General features: G+C 40.7%; 1 protein-coding gene across 1 annotated transcript in view; it reads right to left on the bottom strand.

The window, feature by feature from the left end:
* LOC124285308 (GRIP1-associated protein 1-like) overlaps positions 1–18,452 on the bottom strand; it is an 82,660-nt gene extending 64,208 nt beyond the window's left edge. Inside the window, exons 1-20 of the mRNA XM_046721518.1 lie at positions 18,345–18,452; positions 17,240–17,293; positions 17,033–17,103; positions 16,266–16,313; positions 15,944–15,975; positions 15,718–15,765; positions 14,069–14,168; positions 13,520–13,597; positions 12,124–12,258; positions 11,154–11,249; positions 10,516–10,662; positions 8,250–8,363; positions 7,646–7,789; positions 7,268–7,342; positions 6,745–6,801; positions 4,481–4,580; positions 3,235–3,292; positions 2,701–2,770; positions 1,638–1,692; positions 1,473–1,531 (exon numbers count right to left, since the gene is read on the bottom strand). Coding sequence (XP_046577474.1) covers positions 1,473–1,531; positions 1,638–1,692; positions 2,701–2,770; positions 3,235–3,292; positions 4,481–4,580; positions 6,745–6,801; positions 7,268–7,342; positions 7,646–7,789; positions 8,250–8,363; positions 10,516–10,662; positions 11,154–11,249; positions 12,124–12,258; positions 13,520–13,597; positions 14,069–14,168; positions 15,718–15,765; positions 15,944–15,975; positions 16,266–16,313; positions 17,033–17,103; positions 17,240–17,293; positions 18,345–18,429 — 1,626 coding nt within the window. The 5' untranslated portion in view covers positions 18,430–18,452. The remainder of the gene's footprint in view (positions 1–1,472; positions 1,532–1,637; positions 1,693–2,700; positions 2,771–3,234; positions 3,293–4,480; positions 4,581–6,744; positions 6,802–7,267; positions 7,343–7,645; positions 7,790–8,249; positions 8,364–10,515; positions 10,663–11,153; positions 11,250–12,123; positions 12,259–13,519; positions 13,598–14,068; positions 14,169–15,717; positions 15,766–15,943; positions 15,976–16,265; positions 16,314–17,032; positions 17,104–17,239; positions 17,294–18,344) is intronic.
* Between the last annotated feature and the right edge of the window lie 7,167 nt (positions 18,453–25,619).

Below are 25,619 nucleotides of genomic sequence, written 5' to 3' on the forward strand. Positions count from 1 at the left end.
CATCCTGACACAGTGTACCCATCCTGACACAGTGTACCCATATCCTGACACAGTGTACCCATCCTGACACAGTGTACCCATCCTGACACAGTGTACCCATCCTGACACAGTGTACCCATCCTGACACTGTACCTATCCTGACACAGTGTACCCATACCACAGTGTATCCTGACACAGTGTACCCATCCTGACACAGTGTACCCATCCTGACACACAGTGTGTACCCATCCTGACACAGTGTACCCATCCTGACACACAGTGTACCCATCCTGACACAGTGTACCCATCCCACACAGTGTACCCATCCTGACAGTGTACAGTGTACCCATCCTGACACACAGTGTACCCATCCTGACACAGTGTACCCATCCTGACACAGTGTACCCATCCTGACACAGTGTACCCATCCTGACACAGTGTACCCATCCTGACACAGTGTACCCATCCTGACACAGTGTACCCATCCTGACACAGTGTACCCATCCTGACACAGTGTACCCATCCTGACACAGTGTACCCATCCTGACACAGTGTACCCATCCTGACACAGTGTACCCATCCTGGACACAGTGTACCCATCCTGACACAGTGTACCCATCCTGACACAGTGTACCCATCCTGACACAGTGTACCCATCCTGACACAGGTGTACCCATCCTGACACAGTGTACCCACCCTGACACAGTGTACCCATCCTGACACACGTGTACCCACCTTGACATAGTGTACCCATCCTGACAGTGTACCCATCCGGACACAGTGTACCGATCCTGACAGTGTATACCCATCCTGACACAGTGTACCCAACCTGACACAGTGTACCAGTCCTGACAGTGTACCAACCCTGACACAGTGTACCAACCCTGACAGTGTACCAACCCTGACACAGTGTATCCACCTGCTGACATAGTGTACCCATCCTGACACAGTGTACCCACCTTGACCTCCAGAGTACCCATCCTGACAGCTGTACACACTTCTACAGAGTGTACCCATCCTGACGTGAGTGTACCCATCCTGACACCAGTGTACCCACCCTGACACAGTGTACCCACCTTCTGACACAGTGTACCCACCCTGACACAGTGTACTCCCACCGACATTCACTGTACCCACCCTGACACACTGTACCCACCCTGACACAGTGTACCCATCCTGACACAGTGTACCCATCCTGACACAGGTGTACCCACCCTGACTGAGTGTACCCATCCTGACAGTGTGTACCCATCCTGACACAGTGTACCCATCCTGACACAGGTGTACCCACCCTGACACAGTGTACCCACCCTGACTGAGTGTACCCATCCTGACAGTGTATACCCATCCTGACACAGTGTACCCAACCTGACACAGTGTACCCACCTTCTCCTCCAGAGCCCACTTCTGCTGCTGTACATCAGCAACCCATGCCATCAACTCCCCATATTCCTGCTCCACCTAACTACCACTCTACCACACAGTGTACCCACCTTCTCCTCCAGAGCCCACTTCTGCTGCTGTACATCAGCAACCCGTGCCATCAGCTCCCCTATTCCTGCTCCACCTAACTACCACTCTACCACACAGTGTACCCACCTTCTCCTCCAGAGCCCACTTCTGCTGCTGTACATCAGCAGACCCGTGCCATCAACTCCCGTATTCCTGCTCCACCTCACTGGTGAAACTGAAGTTGGCCGTGTGGTTGGGTGACTGCAACACAAAACACCTGTCAGTCCTCACCTTACATCTATATGTAACAGAATGCCAAGCCATGGAAATATTCTGCCTTTGATGGATTTGGATAGTATCCTAACAAGGTAGACTGCAGTATTTTGGTCCCCAAACCGGAAAAAAGTTATTATGCATTTACAGAAGTTGTCAAATGAAAAACAGCCGAAAACATGCTCATTTCCTTATTTACGGATGAATAAAGCAAGAGGATTTGTCACCTTCCATTGTTTCTTGTCAATGCTGTGTCACATTTTTCAAATAAATCGCATGTTGGTACGTTCATTCCTGAATGCAATTTCTGTTCATAGACACATGATGACTTATTCAGCAAATCTGGTGCTCCACATGACAAATTGCTGCACCTTAGATAACAGAGCCAAACAGGTTCGCTATGATTATATGCTTTCAACCAAGTGACAGAACTTAACTCCGATTCATTTGGTCGCCAGACTCAGAAATTCCAGCAATTTGATGGCAGCAAGAAAATAATCAAATCTTGACCATATGATCCCGTGGTAGATATTATGAGTACTGATCCACACTGTAGGGTACACAGATATACATTCAACAAGTCACTAAGGTTGACCTCTCAATGCAATCAGTTGCCTCTTACAGCCTGCAGCAGTTACTGGAGAATACTTTTAAATCAGAACACTCAAGAATTGATCTTCAGAAACCCATGCTTGTCAAAAGAGGCGCCAAACGGGATCAGGTGGTCAGGCTCGCTGACTTGGTTGACACATGTCATCATATCCCAGTTGCCTAGAACGATGCTCATGCTGTTGATCACTGGATTGTGACTCACTTATTTACAGACCACCGCCATATAGGTGGAATACTGCTGAGTGTGGCGTTAAACAACAACTAACCAACCAGTGGAATACTGCTGAGTGTGGCTTTAAACAACAACTAACCAACCAATCAATCTAAGTCCCAACCCCCACACAGATATTGACTGAATGAATCACAACATGAGTCAATACCCACCTGCGGCCCACTGGCCATGGAGTCTTTGGTTCCTAATCCACTGGCTCCTGCACTCCAGGACGACACAGAGCTGAAACAGATGTAAATCCCTGTTAATATATTTCCAAGTCAGGAACAGTTTGAACTATACTGAATGGATTTCTTTTATTCATGAGGCTATTAGTTGCTGAGACCCTTTAAATGAAATTGAATTTCTGGAAACATGTTTTCCAAATACACTTCAAAGTTCAACTGTCTTCTAAATGTTGCCATTAAGGCAATGCAAAGAGGCATTCAAAAGTACATTTGAAAGTTTGCTACAGTCAGTTCTATGCTCACATTTTTACATTACCCTGTGCAGTTTACAAAACCAATTTAACAACAAATAGTACCAATACATTAGCAAATCAAGTATGTCTGGTGTAAAAATGCCCTGCTTTCTATGATAAGACACACACTTTTGTGCAAATTCCACACATCTAAGCTTGGCCAGTACATTGCCATTGTCACCCTTTTATGGCCTAGTATTAAAATTCAGGACTTTCTCCTACTCACCTGCTGTCTCCCCTTAGTGGGTCTGACGGGTCGACAGGCCGGAACAGATCCTCTATACCTGCAACATAAAGTGATTTATGAGTCAGGAATGCTTGCCTGCAACATTTTCTTCCATCCTAAATCCCAGTGGTGCGTTTACACAGATCTAACAAGTTTTGGCTAATCATTGCTTGGATTTCAAGACATGGCACATCTTATTTTACATCCAGATATCAACACATAGAGATTACAAGGTGGATGAGTTGACTCAAAACACTGCTTTGAATGGTACTTCACTCAGCAGAATCTTAATTAGGGTGGAAATCAACTACGTTATGCCAGTTGCAGCTGTTAGTCAATTTGGTGAAACCTAGCAGATTAGCATGGTGCTGAGACCCTCAGGATCATAATCAGGGACAAGTTTAGGATCCTGGCTTAACTAATGGACAGAACTCTGTTTGATGTCAGCTTGGTGAGCAACTCACATCCATCAACGCAATGGTATACTCAGACCTGCAGATAATTCTTTGAGCCATTGAATTGTATATTCAGGTTACTATCTTCAGTAGTTATCTTTGGTTTAAACAATGACATCACTGCATCATCACACTGGCTATTATTGAGGGAGTTGAGATAATCCACTGGCATCAGAAAAGGGTATGTACAGGTTAGCTCCTTCCTCAAGGACTGAATGGACTGCAAATTGTCCGACAATAGGAGACTGTGAAAAGGGTACCTAGGCCCGACAATCCAGTGACTGACATGAGCAGTGATCTGTGCAATTTGGAGACGATCACATGCATCAATCAAGTCAGCAAGCCTGACCACCTGATCCCATTAGTTGGCTCTTACAATAAGCATTGGTTGCTGAAGACCAACGCTCACCCAGATCTTCACATGTTGCCCTCAGTGAGGTCCTTACAAAGAATAACAACCTGCCCATACAATGAACTTAACACACCTAAACAGTATAAAGTGACATACATGCCTTTGTAGTGTGAAATAATTGACAAGTCCACAGCAACTCCCTATATTAATAATTTGGATAGCTATAGCGTATGATTATATTTCTAATAATACCCAACCTAGAAAAAGTTCAGGGCCAAGTTTCACAAAGCTCTCGTAAGCCTAAGATCTCGTCACAACGAGAGCTTTGTGAAATGGGGCCCTGTTCTGCAAAACAACCAAATAGCACATGGTTTTGACTAGAAGGGAACAGGGCACCAGATGAGTGTATGTGCCAGATGTGTTTTATATCAGGACTCACTCTGTCTGTTCTTGGTATCAGACAAGACATCCTGCAGCCTCTCCTGCAGTTTCTCTGCCCTCTTCCTCTCAGCATGGAGCTGCCGCTTCAGGTCCTTCAGCTGAAACATGAACTCACCACTCAGCCACACATCACATATCGTGGTCAATCACTCCTTTCAGTGGCATTTTAGAAGTTCAATATAGACAAACTTTATGGATAACAACTTCTTTATTACGAGATTGCGACGTTTCGATACAGGTTATCGTACATATTTGCTATATAGTCGTCAGTCAGATCCTATACACTCTCACCATCACCTCATGATTACAGGTCATACTGGTCTTTGGGAACAGCTTCTTATCAGTGATTTCAACATAAGTTAATATCAGAAAGGAATATCCTATATCCCGTGTCCCTACATGTTCCCTTAAGACTATCATTAACTGTACCATAGAAGAGTCATTTATTGATAAAAACATGTAAAAATATTCAATGATCTATTTTTATATGAAGATAATCTTCAGATTGCATGACGTCAGTATTGATCCATGCCATAAGGTTACAGTTACCAACCACAAACTCCAAATAGGTTCTATGGCAGCTGTGAAGCACAAAAGCTGGCTATCAGATGAATATTTTAATCCTTTAAGTTCAGGTGCGGGTTAATAGGTCTGCAAGTATTTCATTCACCAATCACCATTAGGGTTTTCAGAGAGAAGTTTTCCACTCCAGTACAAGGGAAACACAGGGGAACATATCTTGTCCAGGAGTTTTACGCCTAAGCTGTGTTACCTCCCCCACTTTTGTACAGATGCCTTTATTAACTATTCGCTAACGGTCCCTCCAAGAGGAACATGGAGTACAGGAGGTGAGATGTAATTGGGTTTAACGTCGTGCTTGAGAATATTTCGCTCATATGACGAATGGAGTACAGGAGACCTATCCTGTACAGGAATTCTGTATAATGAGTTTGTATGCACTATTGTCTGAAATAACATGACCCTCGATGGGTTAACAGAGTACTGAGGACCTATCCTGTTCAGGAATTCTGTATAATGAGTTTGTATGCACTATTGCCTGAAATAACATGACCCTCGATGGGTTAACAGAGTACTGAGGACCTATCCTGTACAGGAATTCTGTATAATGAGTTTGTATGCACTATTGTCTGAAATAACATGACCCTCGATGGGTTAACAGAGTACTGAGGACCTATCCTGTTCAGGAATTCTGTATAATGAGTTTGTATGCACTATTGCCTGAAATAACATGACCCTCGATGGGTTAACAGAGTACTGAGGACCTATCCTGTACAGGAATTCTGTATAATGAGTTTGTATGCACTATTGCCTGAAATAACATGACCCTCGATGGGTTAACAGAGTACTGAGGACCTATCCTGTACAGGAATTCTGTATAATGAGTTTGTATGCACTATTGCCTGAAATAACACGTCCCTCGATGGGTTAACAGAGTACTGAGGACCTATCCTGTACAGGAATTCTGTATAATGAGTTTGTATGCACTATTGTCTGAAATAACATGTCCCTCGATGGGTTAACAGAGTACTGAGGACCTATCCTGTACAGGAATTCTGTATAATGAGTTTGTATGCACTATTGTCTGAAATAACATGTCCCTGAAATAACATGTCCCCTCGATGGGTTAACAGAGTACTGAGGACCTATCCTGTACAGGAATTCTGTATAATGAGTTTGTATGCACTATTGTCTGAAATAACATGTCCCTCGATGGGTTAACAGAGTACTGAGGACCTATCCTGTACAGGAATTCTGTATAATGAGTTTGTATGCACTATTGTCTGAAATAACATGTCCCTCGATGGGTTAACAGAGTACTGAGGACCTATCCTGTTCAGGAATTCTGTATAATGAGTTTGTATGCACTATTGTCTGAAATAACATGTCCCTCGATGGGTTAACAGAGTACTGAGGACCTATCCTGTACAGGAATTCTGTATAATGAGTTTGTATGCACTATTGTCTGAAATGACATGTCCCTCGATGGGTTAACAGAGTACTGAGGTCCTATCCTGTTCAGGACTTCTAAATCATAAAGTTTGTGTATCACTAAGCTATAGTTGTGTATTAATATGTTTGTATGCCCAATTACCTACAATAACATGTCCCCCTAAGGGATAACAGAGCACTGAAGACCTATCCTGTCCAATAATTCTATACCAAAAAGATTGCATCACTAGGCCTGACTTGACCTTCACTGTTGTCAACCCTAGTACCCAGTCTGTGTGTTTGACAACTCACCATAGTCATGCCTTTCTTTTCATGGATCTTCTTCTCACCTACACTGTCTTTAATTTCCTGCAAGAAATGTCAAACCAAGGATGTACACATGCTTGCCTCGTGAAGCTGAGAGTACAAGTTACAGTCCACACTACCCTTTAGGAAGTAAGAAACATTTACCTTAAACAAATAGTGTAATGCCAAATATATCATTTGTTTCACTGACTTATGGCTCCAGAGAGTATCTAGAGCTATTGCAAATATTTGTAAATGTGCACAAAGTAGACTGAATCTGGTGACTACACAGACTCTCAACTCCTGGGTTTGGATGTAGAAGTACTTCTTTATACTTTCCAAACACCTACACTTTTGGTTACAGGCTTGAAGAACTAAATAATATATGTATGTCATATCGCATTCAAGATATCAGATATCCAAAGGATATGCACTGAGATCCAAGATAACAAAAGCTTTTACTCACAACCTTTGAAAAGCCTGAACATTATCTGTGATTTGACTAACTGTTTTAAAAGAAAATGTTTACCTGTTCTAAAGATGTAATCCTTTCCTTCTGGCTTCCAATCTCTTCCATTAAACTCTCCTCCCTAGTTTGCCATTCCTGAAAAAGAATTATGTTAGAAATTTTTAACTTTAATTTGCATGATTATAATTTCTCTTTGAGATGGAATCAGTTTTATTCCAGATATAGAAAAGTGATTGCCTTTATCAAACTATAAACAAGCACTGTACCACCACTTTAGTTGTATACTGATTATCTTAGAAAACAGGGATATTGAATAATACAGTATCAGCAATTGGGTCAAAAATAACTTCTCATTCATTTTATTAATAATTCACTTGAGACGTTTCCTGATTTGGAATCTCCTTCTTGCTAATAAGAGAAACACAGAAACAGACTTACCTTAGTTTCTATTTGTTCTTTTTCGTGTATTGCAGTGACCTCCTCTTTGTGGGCTGACCTGAGATTCAGCATCTCCGTCTCCTGGCTGGACTTCATCTCACTGATCACTTCCTCGTGACTCAGCTTCACCTGCTGCATGTTCTCCTGGATGATAGGGAGTGCACAACAGTGTCAACAACAACTACAGAACAACACATGGAGACACTAGCTAAGTGTGTTATCGTAATATCAAATATTCAGAAAGAATTGTATTACTGATAACTATTTGCATTCTATAACTTGTTTGTCGACTTATATACACCCATTCTGTTGTGAAACATTCTATCAATTGATTCAGCACTAGATGTCTGTTGTTAATGCTGCACTCAGCAATATAACAGTATATGATGGTGGCATCGAAATTTTCGAATTTGGGCCAGACAATCCAGTGACTGACATCATGAGCAGTGATCCATGCTATTGTGGTATGAGGACGTTATCATTTACATCAGTGTGACTGAATACCAGATTCATTTGGTCGTCTCCAACAACAAACATAGATTCTTGGGGATCTTCTCTAACCTGGAATCAACTTGGGGCACACAAGCATATAATTCAATCTCACCTCTGTTTCCTTCAATCGTCTCTCCAACCAGCCTTTTGCATCTTCAAGGGACTTAACTCTTGTCTGGAGTTCATCGCACTGATGTTCATATTTCTGTAACTGATCACATCTTAGCTGGAAAAGATTAAAGACGGTTCAAATCAACCCTTTCATATCAATTCTTCATTTGAATGCTTTAACACACAAAGGACACAATTCCATTCTTCACTCATTCAATACCTAGCTTGAGTTCAATAATTCTACATGTCAGCTCAAGCTATACAAGCGAGTATTCTCAGTAACATCACATGACATAGTTTATGTTGCAAGTGAAGGTGAGATAAATGTTACAAGCAAAGGTGAGCTACATGCCACACCCAGAGGTAGTTAACCCATGTTCATTTCACACAAGGTAAGCTACAGTTTACATTTGAAGGTGAGCTATATATTTCACACTGAGGAAGTCATCCCCAGTCACATGTCACTTGTGAAGGGGAGGTACATCTCACTTGTGAAGGTGAGCTACGTGTCACTTGTGAAGGTGAGCTACATGTCACTTGTGAAGGTGAGGTACATGTCACTTGTGAAGGTGAGCTACGTGTCACTTGTGAAGGTGAGCACTTGTGAAGGTGAGCTACGTGTCACTTGTGAAGGTGAGCTACATGTCATTTGAGTGAGGTAACGTGTCACTTGTGAAGGTGAGCTATGTGTCACTTGTGAAGGTGAGCTACATGTCACTTGTGAAGGTGAGCTACATGTCACTAGTGAAGGTGCTCACTCCATGTCGAAGTGAAGGTGAGTGACATGTCATTTGTGAAGGTGAGCTTACGACACTTGTGAAGGTGAGCACGTGTCACTTATGAAGGTGAGCTACGTGTCACTTGTGAAGGTGAGGTACATGTCACTTGTGAAGTTGAGCCACGTGTCACTTGTGCAGGTGAGTTACATGTCACTTGTGAACTTGAGCTACATGTCACTTGTGAAGGTGAGGTACATCTCACTTGTGAAGGTGAGCTACGTGTCACTTGTGAAGGTGAGCTATGTGTCACTTGTGAAAGTGAGCTACATGTCACTTGTGAAGGTGAGCCACATCTCACTTGTGTGAAGGTGAGCCACGTGTCACTTGTGGAGGTGAGCTACATGTCACTTGTGAAAGTGAGCTACGTGTCACTTGTGCAGGTGAGCTATGTGTCACTTGTGAAAGTGAACTACTTGTCACTTGTGAAGGTGAGGTACATCTCACTTGTGAAGGTGAGTTCACGTGTCACTTTTGATGTTGAGCTCACGTGTCACTTGTGAAGGTCAGCTACATGTCACTTGTGAAGGTGAGCTACATCTCACTTGTGAAGAAGCGAGCTATGTGTCACTTGTGAAAGTGAACTACATGTCACTTGTGAAGGTGAGGTACATCTCACTTGTGAAGGTGAGCTACGTGTCACTTGTGGAGGTGAGCTACATGTCACTTGTGAAAGTGAGCTACATGTCACTTGTGAAGGTGAGCTACGTGTCACTTGTGCAGGTGAGTTACGTGTCACTTTTGAAGTTGAGCTTCACGTGTCACTTGTGAAGGTGAGCTACATGTCACTTGTGAAGGTGAGCTACATCTCACTTGTGAAGGTGAGCTTCATGTCACTTGTGAATGTGAGCTACATGTCTCTTGTGAAGGTGAGCTACGTGTCACTTGTGAAGGTGAGCTACATGTCACTTGTGAAAGTGAGCTACATGTCACCTGTGAAGGTGAGTAACATGTCACTTGTGAAGGTGAGTTACATGTCACTTGTGAAGGTGAGCTACGGTGTCACTTGTGAGGGTGAGCTACGTCACTTGTGAAGGTGAGGTACATGTCACTTGTGAAGGTGAGTTACATGTCACTTGTGAAGGTGAGCTACGTGTCACTTGTGAAGGTGAGCTACATGTCACTTGTGAAGGTGAGCTACGTGTCACTTGTGAAGGTGAGCTACGTGTCACTTGTGAAGGTGAGCTACGTGTCACTTGTGAAGGTGAGCTACATGTCACTTGTGAAGGTGAGCTACATGTCACTTGTGAAGGTGAGCTACATGTCACTTGTGAAGGTGAGCTACATGTCACTTGTGAAGGTGAGCTACGTGTCACTTGTGAAGGTGAGCTCAGAGTTACACATGACCTTACTTACCCAAGTACATTATGCATGTAACAGAGACCTTTTTCATAAACATGCCGGCAGATGTCCCTAGTTTATATTATATGTTCAGGTGAGCTACATATCACATGTTCAGGTGAGCTTAGTGTAACACATTAAGGTGTTTACCCCTAGTTCCTCTATGTGTTTCTGCAGTGCCTGCACCTCGTCCCCATGCTTCTCCTCCACCTGCTTGATGTAGGCGTGATGAGAGTCACAGTCCTTCTGGTACTTGATGGCCAGCTCATCCAGTAGGGATTTCCTCTTCTCAGCAATCTGAGGAAGTGAAGAGATGGGTGAGTGCATTTACTTACTGTCAGTAGTAACTCCCTTACATCATAAAAACCCTTAAAGTGTCCTATCCAGTGTGTATTTAGTAATTTTAGTAAAAATGTCATGCAAGTGATCTATTCTGTCTATCTAAACATGTCTCTATCAGACATGTGATTTCTTCCCTTAACATTCGCTAATAATCATAACAGTGCCAGTTCTATTCTTTCTTGATCTTAGACAACATCAACTACAGGGCTAGACTGATGTGTTAAAAGTGATTGCAAGCATCTAGAAGTGGTCAACAGGGCTTTAAATTCTACATGATTTTTTCAGTGTTTTACACGCTACTAAATTGTGCCCCTTGCAGTCACCCAAATCCAGTCAAGCCAATCAAATGCCACGGAAACACTTACTATTATATTTTAAGGTTATGCACTTGGCTTGTATTGAAATGAGGTCTGCATTATAAAGATTTGAGATGAGCGTGTACTGACCTTGCTGACCTCCTGTAGGGCCTGTATCTCTGTGTCTCTCTCCTTCTGGGCAGCCTGGAGCTGGTCCAGGGTCTCCTGGCTCGCCTTCTGGCTCTCCTGCACAACAGATAGATCATTCTCAACCACCACACATCTTCAATTAGTAGCCCTGGTCTCTTCAAGTTTTTGCCAAGTCAGCTCAAATAAAAGCTAATTCTGATATCTAATGATGTAAATAAACAATTTCAGGCTGTCACAACTTCAACATTACCATCTAGTGATTGACATTGTGAGAGTATTGTGAGAGTTGGGGTACAAAGACATGATCAAGGTGCTGCTCAATCCATTGGGCCACATTTTACAACCAGGTTTCTGTGACCAATTCTAACCCAAAATCCTGATGGGAGATAAACAAAGTCCACTGAACAATTCACCGACTTCTCACAAGCAGTACTGAATGCCAGATCTAGAGACCAAGTATAACCCAGTCTCCCTATGTTCATAAACATAATACATAAACTGAAAGAAAGAGGTGAGGTGAGGTGAAATTGGGTTTAACGCCATGCTTGAGAATATTTCGCCTCATATGACGACGCGCATGCATGTGTATGTGTATGTGCGGCTGCTTGTACTAGCCCAGACTTAAGCTGGTATTATAGTGCTAGCTCATTGAGATACCATGCAGCAGTGAAGCATGAATACTCCACTCAGACACATTATACTGACTCGAAAGCCGACCAGTCCTTGTTGTACCCATTAATGCCAGAGCCAGGCAGGGACCAACAAGTACCATATTTTAATGTCTTTTGGTATGACGCTGTTGGGGATCGAACCCGACCTTCCGGCTCTCCGGCGGACGCTTCTAACCACTACACCACAGAGGCGGTCCTGAAAGAAAGAACGAACCAACAAACCAATGAACCAACTAACAAACAATGAAAAAGAACGAAATGAAGGCAGACAGAGTGGATGACGTTGCTAGTGTTCCTACCCTCAGCTGCAGCTGCAAGTCCTCCCTGTGCTGTGACAGCTGTTCCACTTTGTTCTGTAGCTCTGTGACCTGTTGCTCATACTTGCTGCTCTGTTCCTGGAGCTGCTGGGAGCCCACAATGCCAGCAGCATCAACCTGATGTCAGAAGACAACACTACAGTCAACATCTTCACATGTAGGACATTTTGTACTGAATTCTAGTAAGAAAATCATCACTCATCTAATACGCTTCACTTTTGGAGTAGCAGAAAATTAAAATGTCAGGAAAATTAGGGATAAGTTCATTTAGCCTTTAGTCCAGTGGAGCTCGAATCTCTTAATGCCGTTCTAAGATTATGCAGGCTGTTTATATCTGCTGATATACACACTCATCATTAACAAGAACATTACGAAATTAAATCTGTCACATAAATATTAATGTTTTGTGTGTTTTGTTTTGTTGTTGAACCACAGTCAGAAACACTATAGCTATGTGATCGCAGCCTGTTCCATCAGTAAATAACTGAGGCTGGACTAGACAATCCACACGTTGTTATCATGAGCATGCATCTAAGCAGTTGGAATAGGAAGACTGTATCAACTATTTGATCACGTCAATTGCTCTTACAACAAGCATGGGCTGCTGAAGACCAATGCTAACCCAGCTTTTCACACTACACTCTGAACTATGAAAAATAGACAGATATACAGTGAAACCTGTCTAAACGGGCACCCCACAGGGCCGAAATAAAATGCCAGGTTTTGACAGGGTGCCGGATTAGACAGTGACGATCATTTTCCAACATTGCTGCCATTTACACTTGTCAATCCCTTATCTCTATAATGCCTTTGACCTTTCGTAATTGTGCAACAAATCAAAACAATGTTGATGACAGATAATTATTCTTTATTCAGCACAAAACATTGTTGAAAACATCACGCTTTTTCACAATGTCCAAAACCCATCATGACACACAAAGTGACTGACGAGTCAACAAAACCAATGCCTATTTATTTACTCTTTGATTAATGCAATCCCCAAGTGTTTATTAAGTATAACCGTGGTAATCCTACGGATTGGACTGGTCTTACCCATGCCGGCTTAGAGCGTTTGATTCACCGCGCAATCACTATTTTCTGATTATCTAGCATGACAAGAGGATTACTTAGTGTATTGGACTATGGGTCCTTGATTGGACTGCTCATACCCATGCCGGTTCAGACAGTGTTAATTAGTTAAAATTGCTTGTTGGGATCAGAAAGTCATGCCGGAATATGGAATAGACAGGCGCCGGATTAGACAATGTTTTAATTATCATAATATCGTTGTAAAATGGTGGGACCAAAATGACAGTGTGCCAGATTAGACAGGTGCCGGTGTTGGCAGGTTTCACTGTACAATAAATGAAGCACCAACCTGTGACTGAAGAGTCTTCACAGTTCTCTGTAGATCCTGTATCTGGTGATCTGATGAGGACTGCTTACTCTCATCAGACTGTACACACAGGAAAATACTGGCTGTCAATCATCCTGAATTACCTTGTGTACCATATGTTATTCTGTTATAATGTATACATTGAATAAAGTTACAGCCATACCTCCATACTGAGTCTATTTCAGATGACACAATTCTAAACCATGCATAATACAAGGTACATCTAGTGTGGATAAGAACTTTTGATTTATTACATTAGCAACATTTTATGTAGATTCTTACAGATTCTGGTAAATACTGCATAGCAATGGACAAATTCCTTTGGACAACATTACACCTTTCATATTGTGATATATAAACCATGGGAGTCCATCATCTCGACACACTGACTTTGTCTCTGAACAAGTGTTTTTTTCCTGTTTAGTAGTCCAGGAACACTATTACAAACACTGAATATTACTACATCCTGAACAAACCATTGACACAACCTGTGATTTACTAATTATTTTATCATTTAAACTCTTGACATACTTTTTTATGTTTCTCAATCTCCTGCTGCAGTTTGTTGATCTGGTCTTGATAATACTTCTGGTCTCTGTCCCTCGCTGACTGTAACTCCTCAATCTTCTTACTGTAACCATGGTAATGTACAATATATAGCTCTGTCATTTAAGCATAAGAGTAACTATGTGTGTATTCTTTAATAACTCAGTAACAAACAATCTATTTGACGACAGCCAATCCAGTGACTGATATCATGAGCAATGAACCATGCCACTGGGTTATGTTGACCTGCCATCAACAAACTGACAACCTGACCCAATAAGTTGTCTCTTATTATCAGAATAGGTTGCTGGGGACCATTTTAATCTGGAATCCCTGTGGGTTCATTAAGTATGTAATCACATTGTTACATGGTCAAGAAATATTGGCCACCATGTCTAAAACTTCTGTTAACATTTTGTTCTTTTCTACATACACTATATTCCTTGTAGTTTCCTAGAAGACATTGGTTAACGACCAGAGACAGATAACTTGATGGATAATGCACAGACAAAATCATTGTACACATTTACACTAAAGTCATAGCACTAAGATGGAATTGTGGAACATGACCATAATAATCAATTGAAAGTGAGTGAATGAGTGGGATTTTAATCATACAAAATGGCTGCAGTTGGCAAGTACTGTATAAATTATCTCCCTTTGTTGTCACTTCACCTGTCATGCCAAGCTATAACAAATAACTTTACAGTATTCATTGTGATAAAGTGCAATAAGTCTGAGAATCAGATGTGCTAATGCATTGTGATGAAGTGTGAATTTTGATTGATATTTGGACAAACCAAAGTAAAATATATCCTGAACTTCTCCACTGTGTTCAGAGAATCTGGATATATTTTGGAGATATACACCAAGATGATCTGCACACTCACTAACACGACTCTTGACCCTGACATACATCTTGCAGAAGGAGTGAGTGAGTAGGATTTAACACAACTGGGTATAAATCTAGCAGTTCTCAGGAGAAGCTCAATGTGGAAAAACAGCAAGTAATGCAGGCCTGAAATGGTTCCCACTCAAGTGGAAATCCCAAATTGTTTCTGACTAAACCACCAATCATTATCAGGATTTATCTGATATTCTAACCCATGGTTCTTGCTGTCCTAAAGGACACAGAACTTGCACCAACTGCAGCATCTCAGACAATAGGGACACCTTCGCCCTCAATAGTTACTACAGTCACCCCTCCATAACGCAGGTCTTGGGGTCCATGGTGACCCTCCATGTTATACGACATCTGCATTGTACATAACATGAAACATAGGCCAACATTTATCTTGTGCATGAAGATGTGTGATCGTAGGGGAAATTTTGTATGGGAGCCACAGATTACCCTGCGGTTTAACTAAGAATGTGGCATCGCGAAGGGCATTATGGCAAGGGATGACTGTATGAGGAACTCTGAAGATAGGAATATCTAGGTTTTTTAATCATTTCCTTCACTTCAAATAATGGAGAGCAAAAGCAAAATAGCACAAGCATGATCATAATGAGTATAGATGTGTACTAATGCCAGACAGGCTTACTATTTGGTCCAAATATTATGGTTGCCAATTTTTTTAGTCAAAAGATTTATAAAGATAATTTTAAAAAAGCTCATATGTTAAATCACTCACTTGCTTTCTTTGAATAGCTCTTCCTTCTCAGACTGTAAATTAACAAAGCTGAAACAAGATGAAAAACCAGTGAGCAACACTACATGTGGGGTCAAGGACATCTTCATTCATAACCATTCGTGCTAATATTAGTCTAATATATACATTTAAAACAAGTTGATGACAAAATATTTCACTGAGACAAAAAAGTTCTAAACGGATGAAAACATTGCAAGTATATCCTTACCTTTCCTGCTTTTTCTTTAATTTTTCAGTTACCTGAAATTAAGAAAAAATATTAATATATTTTCATTTCTAGACTGTTCATATCAAAACATATTAACAGCTGAATTTCTTATATCAGCTCACACCCAGTCGGCCTTCTTGACCTATACGATTACAGTAAAATTCGACAAGAGATGTGTACTGGTTTTCTTACTGGCATATACTCATCACATGGTATCACTTTAAACAGAGCTTACTCTTTACATATACACAATAAGCAAGATCAAGAAGCAAGTCCTTTCTACAAAGAGTATGAATGTGAAAGCATAGAATTGCAAACTCACTTTTTCAGCTTCATCCTGGAGAGTAATCAACTGATCCTTGTACTTTTTCTAAAGAAGAAAGAAATATATACACAATGTAAGGGCAAAATATTTGACTTATGAGCTAGCATTGTTAATATTTGCATTATAAAAAGAACTTGCAAAAATAGATCAGCCCCTTCAACACCAATTCATCAAAGCTTCTGACATCCGAAAGAACCACCATGTAATGCCAGTCCAAGATACAAGTTCAGGACCTTGACCTTGACCTTGACCAGGATAATTTATTAAGAGTGAGTGAGTGAGTTTAGTTTTACGCCGCACTCAGCAATATTCCAGCTATATGGCGGCGGTCTGTAAATAATTGAGTCTGGACCAGACAATCCAGTGATCAACAGCATGAGCATCAATCTGCTCAATTGAGAACCGATGACATGTGTCAACCAAGTCAACGAGCCTGACCACCCGATCCCATTAGTCACCTCTTACGACAAGCATAGTCGCCTTTTGTGGCAAGCATGGGTTGCTGAGCACCTATTCTACCCCGGATCTTCACGGGTCTAATTTATTAAGATGAAACAATAACCAGGGTTTTACAAGTGAAACTGTAGCTGGCAGTGAATATTCAACAACAACAATAAGGTGGACTTGGCACCAATGTTTCACAGGATTTGTAACAGTACATGTGAAAACATGAAATACAACATCCATACTCATAACCTGGGAATTTGTAAGGATAATTTGCTGAAGATATGGCACTGAAGGTCTATATGAATCACTGAACCTACCTCACTAGATGTGAGCTGATCCCTCAGGATCTTCTTTTCCTCTGATTCTGTTTCCAGATTGAGCTTGAGTTCTGAAATGCAGGAGATAGAAACCTATTCATAATTCAGTTACACATTGTGAGACAACAGAAAAGGGGTCATATTTATGACATATAAACAAAACAGTGCAGCAAGCGAGTCCTGAATACATTACAAAAGTCTACTTACTGCTTAATTCTTCTGCTAAGTCCTCAACTCTTCTGTTTTCACCATTCTCAGGCCCTGAAACAGACATCTCTTCTTAAACAACAATCAGAATGTTTGATTTAGTAACTCAGTCAACATATTAACAGGAGCTGAAAGTGAGCAAACATATTAGGAGACAAATGCATTTATTTTTCATAGATAGCTCGGTTATCTATAGACTCAAAGATGTCAGATTCACTTCAATACGTTCAAATCTACAAATAAATTACATCTACATTGTGTTTACCCCCATTCAGGAATGACAAAAATAAATACACTGTACACACTTTTTGGTGTTAGCTAAGACATTGATTGAAGCAGAATTTGTAGAGGCCAATGTTTTGTGTGGGTAGTCTATCTGAATCAAGGAAACACCAATAATAGCCATTAAGCAACGCTTGGTGCTAAGTGTGCTTATGCATTTTTATAAGATCAGCATATTTTACTCTCATTTAAAACAGGCATTGAAAGTATGTAACACAGCAACTTTATACACCATGAAAAAGAAAATTACGGAAAGTTTGTAAGGTTTAGTTCAATATTTCATATCACTATAATGTCAGATTCATAACGATCACTATGACTCGGAAAACATGATTTAACAATCAGCTATAGTCATTGGGGTCGGCTCCTTAGAGTGAGTCAGTGAGCGAGTGAGTGAGTATAGTTTTCCGCCGCACTCAACAATATTGCAGCTATACGGCGGCGATCTGTAAATAATCGAGTCCGGACCAGACGATCCAGTGATCAACACCATGAGCATCAATCTACGCAACTGGGATACGATGACATGTGTCAACCAAGTCAGTGAGCCTGACCACCCGATCCCGTTAGTCGCCTTTAGAGTGAGTGAGTATGGTTTTATGCCACTTTTAGCAATATTCCAGCAATATCACAACACTAGAAAAGGGCTTCGCACATTGTACCCTTGTGGGGAATTGAACCCTGGTCTTCAGCGGCATGAGCGAATGCTTTGACCATTAGGCTAACCCACCACCCATCGGCTCTTGAGAGAAACAGGAGGTATTTGGTGAGTACTTGACTGGAATCCTCACAGACCTTGTCACTACAACAATGTTATACTCACCATCTTGTACAGAAGTATTAACAGTGCCATCTGTGGCATCCTGTCCATCCACCTGGATGTCGTCTCTGGAAGAAAAGTTTAACATTCCTTTGTTTCTCTCTTGTTTTGGCTCCAGTTTAATGAGGAAAGAATATTTCAAATACAGGGGTGGAAATAACTTTAAAATTGCTAGTGTACTCCGGTACAGTGGCACATGTAAAATCACTTGCCCTAATAATTTTTCCACTATACCGTCCGTTTTCTTGTTGAATTTTTTAAATAAATAACATTATTAACATTGGAAAGTCAACTGGACACCGGTACAGCGTGATATACAATTTGCTTGCCCGACAGAAAAAAACACTGGACTCAGACGATTAATGAGTTATTTCCACCCCTGAAATAGCTGAATGTTTTAGAGGCTTAATACTTTAGTTTGTTTGTTGTTTAACACCCCACTCAGGAGTGATTAGCAGGAGAGTCTGCAGTGAGATATGTGTGGTCGTGTAGCAACAACAACTGTCTCTTTAAAAGTTGTTTGTTTGTTGTTTAATGCAGCACACAGCAATATTCCAGCTGTATGGCGGCAGTCTGTAAATAACTGAGTCTGGCCTAGACAATCCAGTGATCAACAGCATGAGCATCGATCTACGCAATTGGGATATGATGATATGTGTCAACCAAGTCAGCGAGCATGACCGACTGATCCCGTTAATCGCCTCTTACGACAAGCATGGGTTGCTGAAGACTAATTCTAACCTGGATCTTCACGGATGTGTAACTCTTTGTGAATGCCACAAGCACAGACATGATACTGACAAATAAAGGATAACAATTACGGCAACAGATATAACTGCACTAATATATACTGAACCACAAAAGAAATGTCGCACTGATAGTGGTTTCTTAAAGCACATACTTTAATTCACTCTAATTAACAATCAAAACGGAGGACTGAGTTCAAACTTGACAATTTTGGTTAACACATTTTCAGGAATCACATTTAGAGTTCACACAAACAAAATCACCAAAACTGGTACCATTAGGATATCCCAAAGTCAGTGTTGTGTGTGACCTCTATGGGCATCGATGAAATCGTTGCATTGTCTGTACATGGAATGAATTAGCCAGTCGATGAAGGCCATAGGCACTTGGGTCCATACTCTGCGAAATGCCTGATCAAGTCCAGTCGCAGTTGTCAGCCTTGGTTGGAGGTCATTCAGTCTTCTTTGAATCTCGTCCCAAAGGTTTTCTACTGGACTTAAATTCAGACGGAGTGCAGGCTATTGGTGGGTTTGGATGCCATGTTGTCTTAGGAAGTCTTATGTTGCTCTGACAGTGTGGGCACAACCGTTGTCTTGCTGGAAGATGTGATTTCTGTAACGTCCAAAATGTGGTATAACATGGGGTCTTATGAGTTAATCAATATAGCGAGCAGCTGTCACGTCATTTACTCATCCTGGACCAAAATTCTGGAACACCACAGTGTCAACTAACTGGTTCAGACCGGTTGCACCCCACACTACGATGCTTGGACCAACCCACTAGTCTCTTTCAACAATACACTCATTGGAAAACGGTTCCCCACACCTTCACCATACCATCTCTCTGCCATCGACTGTCAAAACACAATATTGACTTTCATGAGACAACAGCACAGTTCTCCATTGTCGATAACGCCAATTTTGATGCTGAGTTGCCCATTGCAGTCGGTTTAGGCGGTGATGAGCGGTGAGGACAGGAACACGATAGGGTATCTGACAGCAGAGGTTTCTTCCGCGCAAACGTTGACGCACTGTATCGGCACTGATGGGTCTGTTGTTAGTCCCAATAGCATGGCGTGCTGTTTCCATCGCTCTGGGGAAGCGATCCTGCAGATGGTGGCGCACAATCTGTCGGTCTTGACGTAGCAATGTTACTGAATGTCACCTACTGCATGGACAGTCTTGGCTGCTGTTAGTGACCTGATACCACTCCTACAGTTGGAAGATTGTCCTAACATGAACATTAAAATGATTGGCTTCCCTCTGTGCAGTCTGGACAACTTGCAATCGTCCCAGGACTTGGTTCCTCTGATCTCCCGAAAGTCGTGGCATTGTGGTTGTGTCAAGTTAAAAATGATTTCAGGCGAGTTTGGGACTCGCTGTCATTGGTAGGGTTGTCACGACATGCACGTGCATTTTCATTTTCATGAATATCATACAGAACCTTTTACCATGTCTGCCTTTTTCGGTGCATTTGGTCGATATGCTTTTTCATCAGAAAACACACAGATGTTGGTAATAACTGTCAATTTGGATTGAAAAACATTTTAAGAAAATGGTACAATCATAAAAAAAATACCACCTTGCAAGAACAAATTTTTGCATTTGGTTTTGAAAAGCAACGTTTCTTTTGTGGTTCAGTATACATACAAAAAATTTACTGAGAATTTCAAAACAATCATTTAACAGTCTGAATGTGAGAAGTCAATACCATGTTTAGCAGTAAATATACTAGTTCCAGAATACTAGTGTTGGGAATAGAAAACCAAATCCACTATCGATAACCGGAGGACTTGTGGTGAACGATTATCGATTATAATTGAAATATATATACATTTTAAATGCAATCACCAATTTTAAGGGTGTTTCCTCAGGTTTTCCTAAGTACTGTTTTTTGTATAACTAATACTGTCAAGAATGAAACTGGAAATGTAATTAAACAATAAAAGTGCTTAGAATGCTTACTGTCATTTTTCATTACTTGATTATTTATTGATATTTGCCACAGTAATGAATATGTAACTGTGCATAGCATTACGCTGTTGAGGACATGTTTGTTCATGAATATTCGTCAAGTTAATGGTTCATTCAAGTGTGTTATACTAAAAAACAAAATTCCGATTCATCGAAAAATGTAATTTTTAGAGTAAAATTGATATTTTATACTTATCCTGACTCATGCTTATTGCTTGTCTTCTTCTTCTTGCGAACATAGTGGAACACGTGTATCTCCCAATTGAAGTTCCCTTCAATTAAAAAATCACTAATTAGCACTCACCACGAGTTACCTCCCTTCGCGGGAACGAGGGCGCCACCTCAACCCATGTGCCTCACTCTCTCCTCATATACTGAGCCCAACACTTGAATTTTCAGGGAAATCCAAAGTGTTATGTGGGGAGGATGGGAGGGGCTTACCTCATGAGTCAGGATAAGCGAAAATATCAATTTTACTCTAAAATTACATATTTTTCCTTATCCTGACTCATGCTTATTGCTTGTAGAATCCAATGAAAAGGAGGTGGGAATATATAATACTTTGGATTTTAATAATTGGTGATTTGAACTGTGATGATTGTAATAACCCTATGGGAACTTCATAAAGGCACTGAACTGATGAATTCCTGCTAACTAATCATCAGCTGCCATATAAAGGTTATTACAATTTACTTATTATGATAAAAGTATATATAACATTAATACAATGCTTAAGACTAATAGACTTAAGCTTGTTAATATGATAGCATAAACTCCTTAGAGTTTGTTAGCTAAAATACTTTTATGATATAAACATAGTACTGAGCTTAAGATATGATTAAACTTAAGCTAAATATATAATAGCAAAAACTCCTTAGAGTTTATTAGCTAATATACTTTTATGAAGTAAACATAGTACTAAGCTTAAGATATGAATAAAACTTAAGCTATATATATATATAGCAAAACTTCGTGAGAGTTTGTTAGCTAATATATTTTATGATATGAGTATAGTACTGTGCTTAAGATATAATTAACTTAAGCTACCTAAATAGCCAAAAACTCTGTAGAGTTTGATAGCTATTACATTTTATAATGTAACCATAATGCTTAAGATATATGATGAAACTTAAGCTAAATATATAATAGCAAAACTCTTTAGAGTTTGTTAGCTAATATACTTATATGATATAAACATAGTACTGAGCTTAAGATATGAATAAACTTAAGCTAAATATATAATAGCAAAACTCCGTAGAGTTTGTTAGCTAATACATGTTATAATGTAACCATAATGCTTAAGATATGATGAAACTTAAGCTAAATATATAATAGCAAAAACTCTTTAGAGTTTGTTAGCTAATATACTTATATGATATAAACATAGTACTGAGCTTAAGATATGAATAAACTTAAGCTACATATATATTAAAAAAAACTCCGTAGAGTTTGTTAGCTAATATATTTTATGACATGAGTATAGTACTGTGCTTAAGATATGATTAACTTAAGCTACATATATAATAGCAAAAACTCTGTAGAGTTTGTTAGCTAACTCAATACATTTATAATGTAACCATAGTACTGAGCTTAAGATATGATTAACTTAAGCTAAATATATAATAACAAACTCCGTAGAGTTGTTAGCTTATATATTGTATGATATAATAACCATAGTACTTGAGCTTAAGATAATAAAAGAACTTAAGCAAAATATATATATAGCATGTAGCTATTTAGTACTGTTATAAGATAAGTAGAGAAATCTGTAAGATTGACTTATCTTCTCCGAGGAACTGTCAACTGTTGTGCGAGGGACCATGGGACCAATTGGTGGATACCTGAGACGTCCTCGGTGGTGATATCTCTCAGATAGTGGTTGGCAAACACCATATCGGATCTCCAGAATTAACCCTCTATTATGGTATTTCAATAGCACTTGTCGTACAGCAAGTGTAGATGTTAGCTCTAATATCATAAGGATTAGAAGCTCTTGGAGTGGTCGAGTCCTGCAGTCTTGTAGGCACGTAGTATGACAGTTCTGATCCAAAAAGGAGATAGTAGTGCATGTGAGACTTCAGTCTGATGAGCTTGTCGATAGAGGAAATAAATCTCTTGAATTTTTCCCTCCTGTTTGGCCCGGTGGAGATATATTTTCAGTGCTCTTACTGGCCATCGTGATAGATTCATTGTATCATGGGGTCCAAGTATATCATCAAAGCGTGTTCATAAACCCTCACTTGTGAGGTGTTGGAGCACTATATTCAGATCCCAAGTTGGAGCGTGAAACTTCCGCTTTAATCCTCCAATCGAAAGCCTCGTGAGCAAGCCGGTAACTGGGTTTAAGGTTAACTTGACTTCCGTTCTCAGTTATGACCAGAGCTATTGCTGCAAGATAGGTGGACAAGTTGAGCCTTTTAAAATCTTAGTATGACGTAGATAACATAAGTAGTCAGCCACTTGAGGATGAGTAGCAGCATATCTAGCTGTAAATCCTTCCTTTGCAGCATAATTGACAAAACTGTGCCATTTGTCATCGTGATAAGTTGCAAGTTGAGTTACGAGGGCAAGCTAGACTGCTTTGCCGCTTCTGGCTGAATAACTTGTTATTCAGACACGCTTTGATACAATCCATACATTGAAGTTGGAATATATCAGGCTTTCCGCGCTTGTTTGGTGTGCGGATGTATAAACAGATTCGAGCACTCTGTAAGATGTAGTATTGGTTGTCCGATTTCTTGAATAAGAGTTGGAAACCACGCCTCGCTGGTCAGTAGCGCATGACCAAATTCAGATGGAGGCTCTGTGTTTGACTGATTTTGAGTAAACTTGTGAGATTAACGCTGGTGGCGAAAAAGTGATCGGGTTGAGTCCTTCCCACGATATGCTTAGTGCCTGTTGCCAATGCTAGTGGGTCTGGAACTGGCGATACTGAATGTTGTCAGTTGTTTGTTGAATCGAGTGGCAAAATAGGTCTATTAGTGTAGTTCCTATTTCTTTGATAATTTGAGTGAATATCACTGTATGGAGCATTCATTCTGTCGCATGGCGGTATGTGGCCGAGAGAGAGCTCCTGCTATCACATTCTTTGCTCTTGAAATGTGATATGCTCTGACATGTATGTTGAGATTGTCGATTAAATCGAACAATTGAAAACATAGAGTCGATACGTTCGGGGACCTGGTTGAGCTTAGTTTGTTCACATAAAAACGCCACTGTCGAATTGATTTGTGTGAATCATCCACTGGGTATACTGTAGTAAGTTGCTCCAGTGCATTAAGGCGTTTATTACTGCTTGCATCTCTAGCAGATTTATGTGTAATTTGCTCTCTTGATTGCTCATAGCCCTGATGCCCGTCCTGTTGGCAAGATGGGCTCCCCAACCTTGTAGTGACACATCTACGAGAGAAGTGTTATCGATTCCAGCTCTATTAACGAGACGCCTATTCAAACATTCGATCTCTTGGTCCACCATAGTAGATGAGGTTTGACCTGAACCGGTTAATTGAACGGTAGAGATTCGTCTAGATGATGACTTGTAACGGATGTAATTGTAGTCTGCCTCTGCCTGTCAGTCATGCGTCTTGAGCTGAAGTCGCGTAACCCCAACAGGCTCTGCCACTGTCGTGAGTGGTAGCGGAGATAGTAAGGCTTGTGGAAATGACTGTTGGATCTTGATCCATGGTCCTCCGGTACAATTATACGATTCTGCGCCGTTACAAATCAAAAACCTAGAATTAGCAGATCTTGCGAAGGTTCTAGGTCCAACTTAAGTAGGTTTACTAACCATCTAGTTGTGTTAGTAGCTTGATGATGAATTCAACTGTAGTCTGAGACGTTATGGATTTGGATCCACTTGTATCCCGTCGTCGAGGTAAATTCGCTGCGAAGTCCTTGACGATGTAGGTGCACAACCAAGGGTGACTGCCATCGTTGAACTTTTATGTAAAAATACCGCCTGACTGCCGTGTGCCCTCGCCCTTACTTGACAGGGGAGGTCTCTAACTCAAGAAGGCAGCCCAATCATGAAAGGTTCAGATTAGCTGGACTGTAAGAGGCTTGCTCGTTCACTGATATATTGTTGTCACTTGCAACCTATGTCTTGAACTGTGAACTATGATCTACCTCGGCGTGGGCGCTGTCCATCGCGGTCCAATCAGAACAAGGCATTTTGATTCTGTAGAGTACCCGCTTCGTGATGTCACCGGTGTAGCAGGAAAAGGAACCTTTGTATAATATAGTGCTGACGTTGATATTAGAACAATCGCCGGTCTTCCCCGTAGCTTCCTCGAAAGTTACCCGAGTGACCACGTGTTTCGAGGGTTAATGGTAAACGCCACGAACCTCGCGCGCGAAATACCTCACTCTGTAATATTAATGCTGGGTAGGTTATTTTCCAGGCTGTTGTGAAAGTAACTTCAGTCTTGAAGATAATTCTGACTTCCTTTATATAAGGTTCAATAAAACTTGCAAGTTGTCAGCTTTGTAGACTGTTAAAGCTGAACTTGTTGTACATATTTCTTTTCTCAGGAAATCGCTGATGATTATGAGTTTTACT

This window comes from Haliotis rubra, unplaced genomic scaffold (genome assembly GCF_003918875.1).
Source record: "Haliotis rubra isolate DU_JTF1 unplaced genomic scaffold, ASM391887v1 Scf358, whole genome shotgun sequence".
Lineage (NCBI taxonomy): Eukaryota > Metazoa > Mollusca > Gastropoda > Lepetellida > Haliotidae > Haliotis > Haliotis rubra.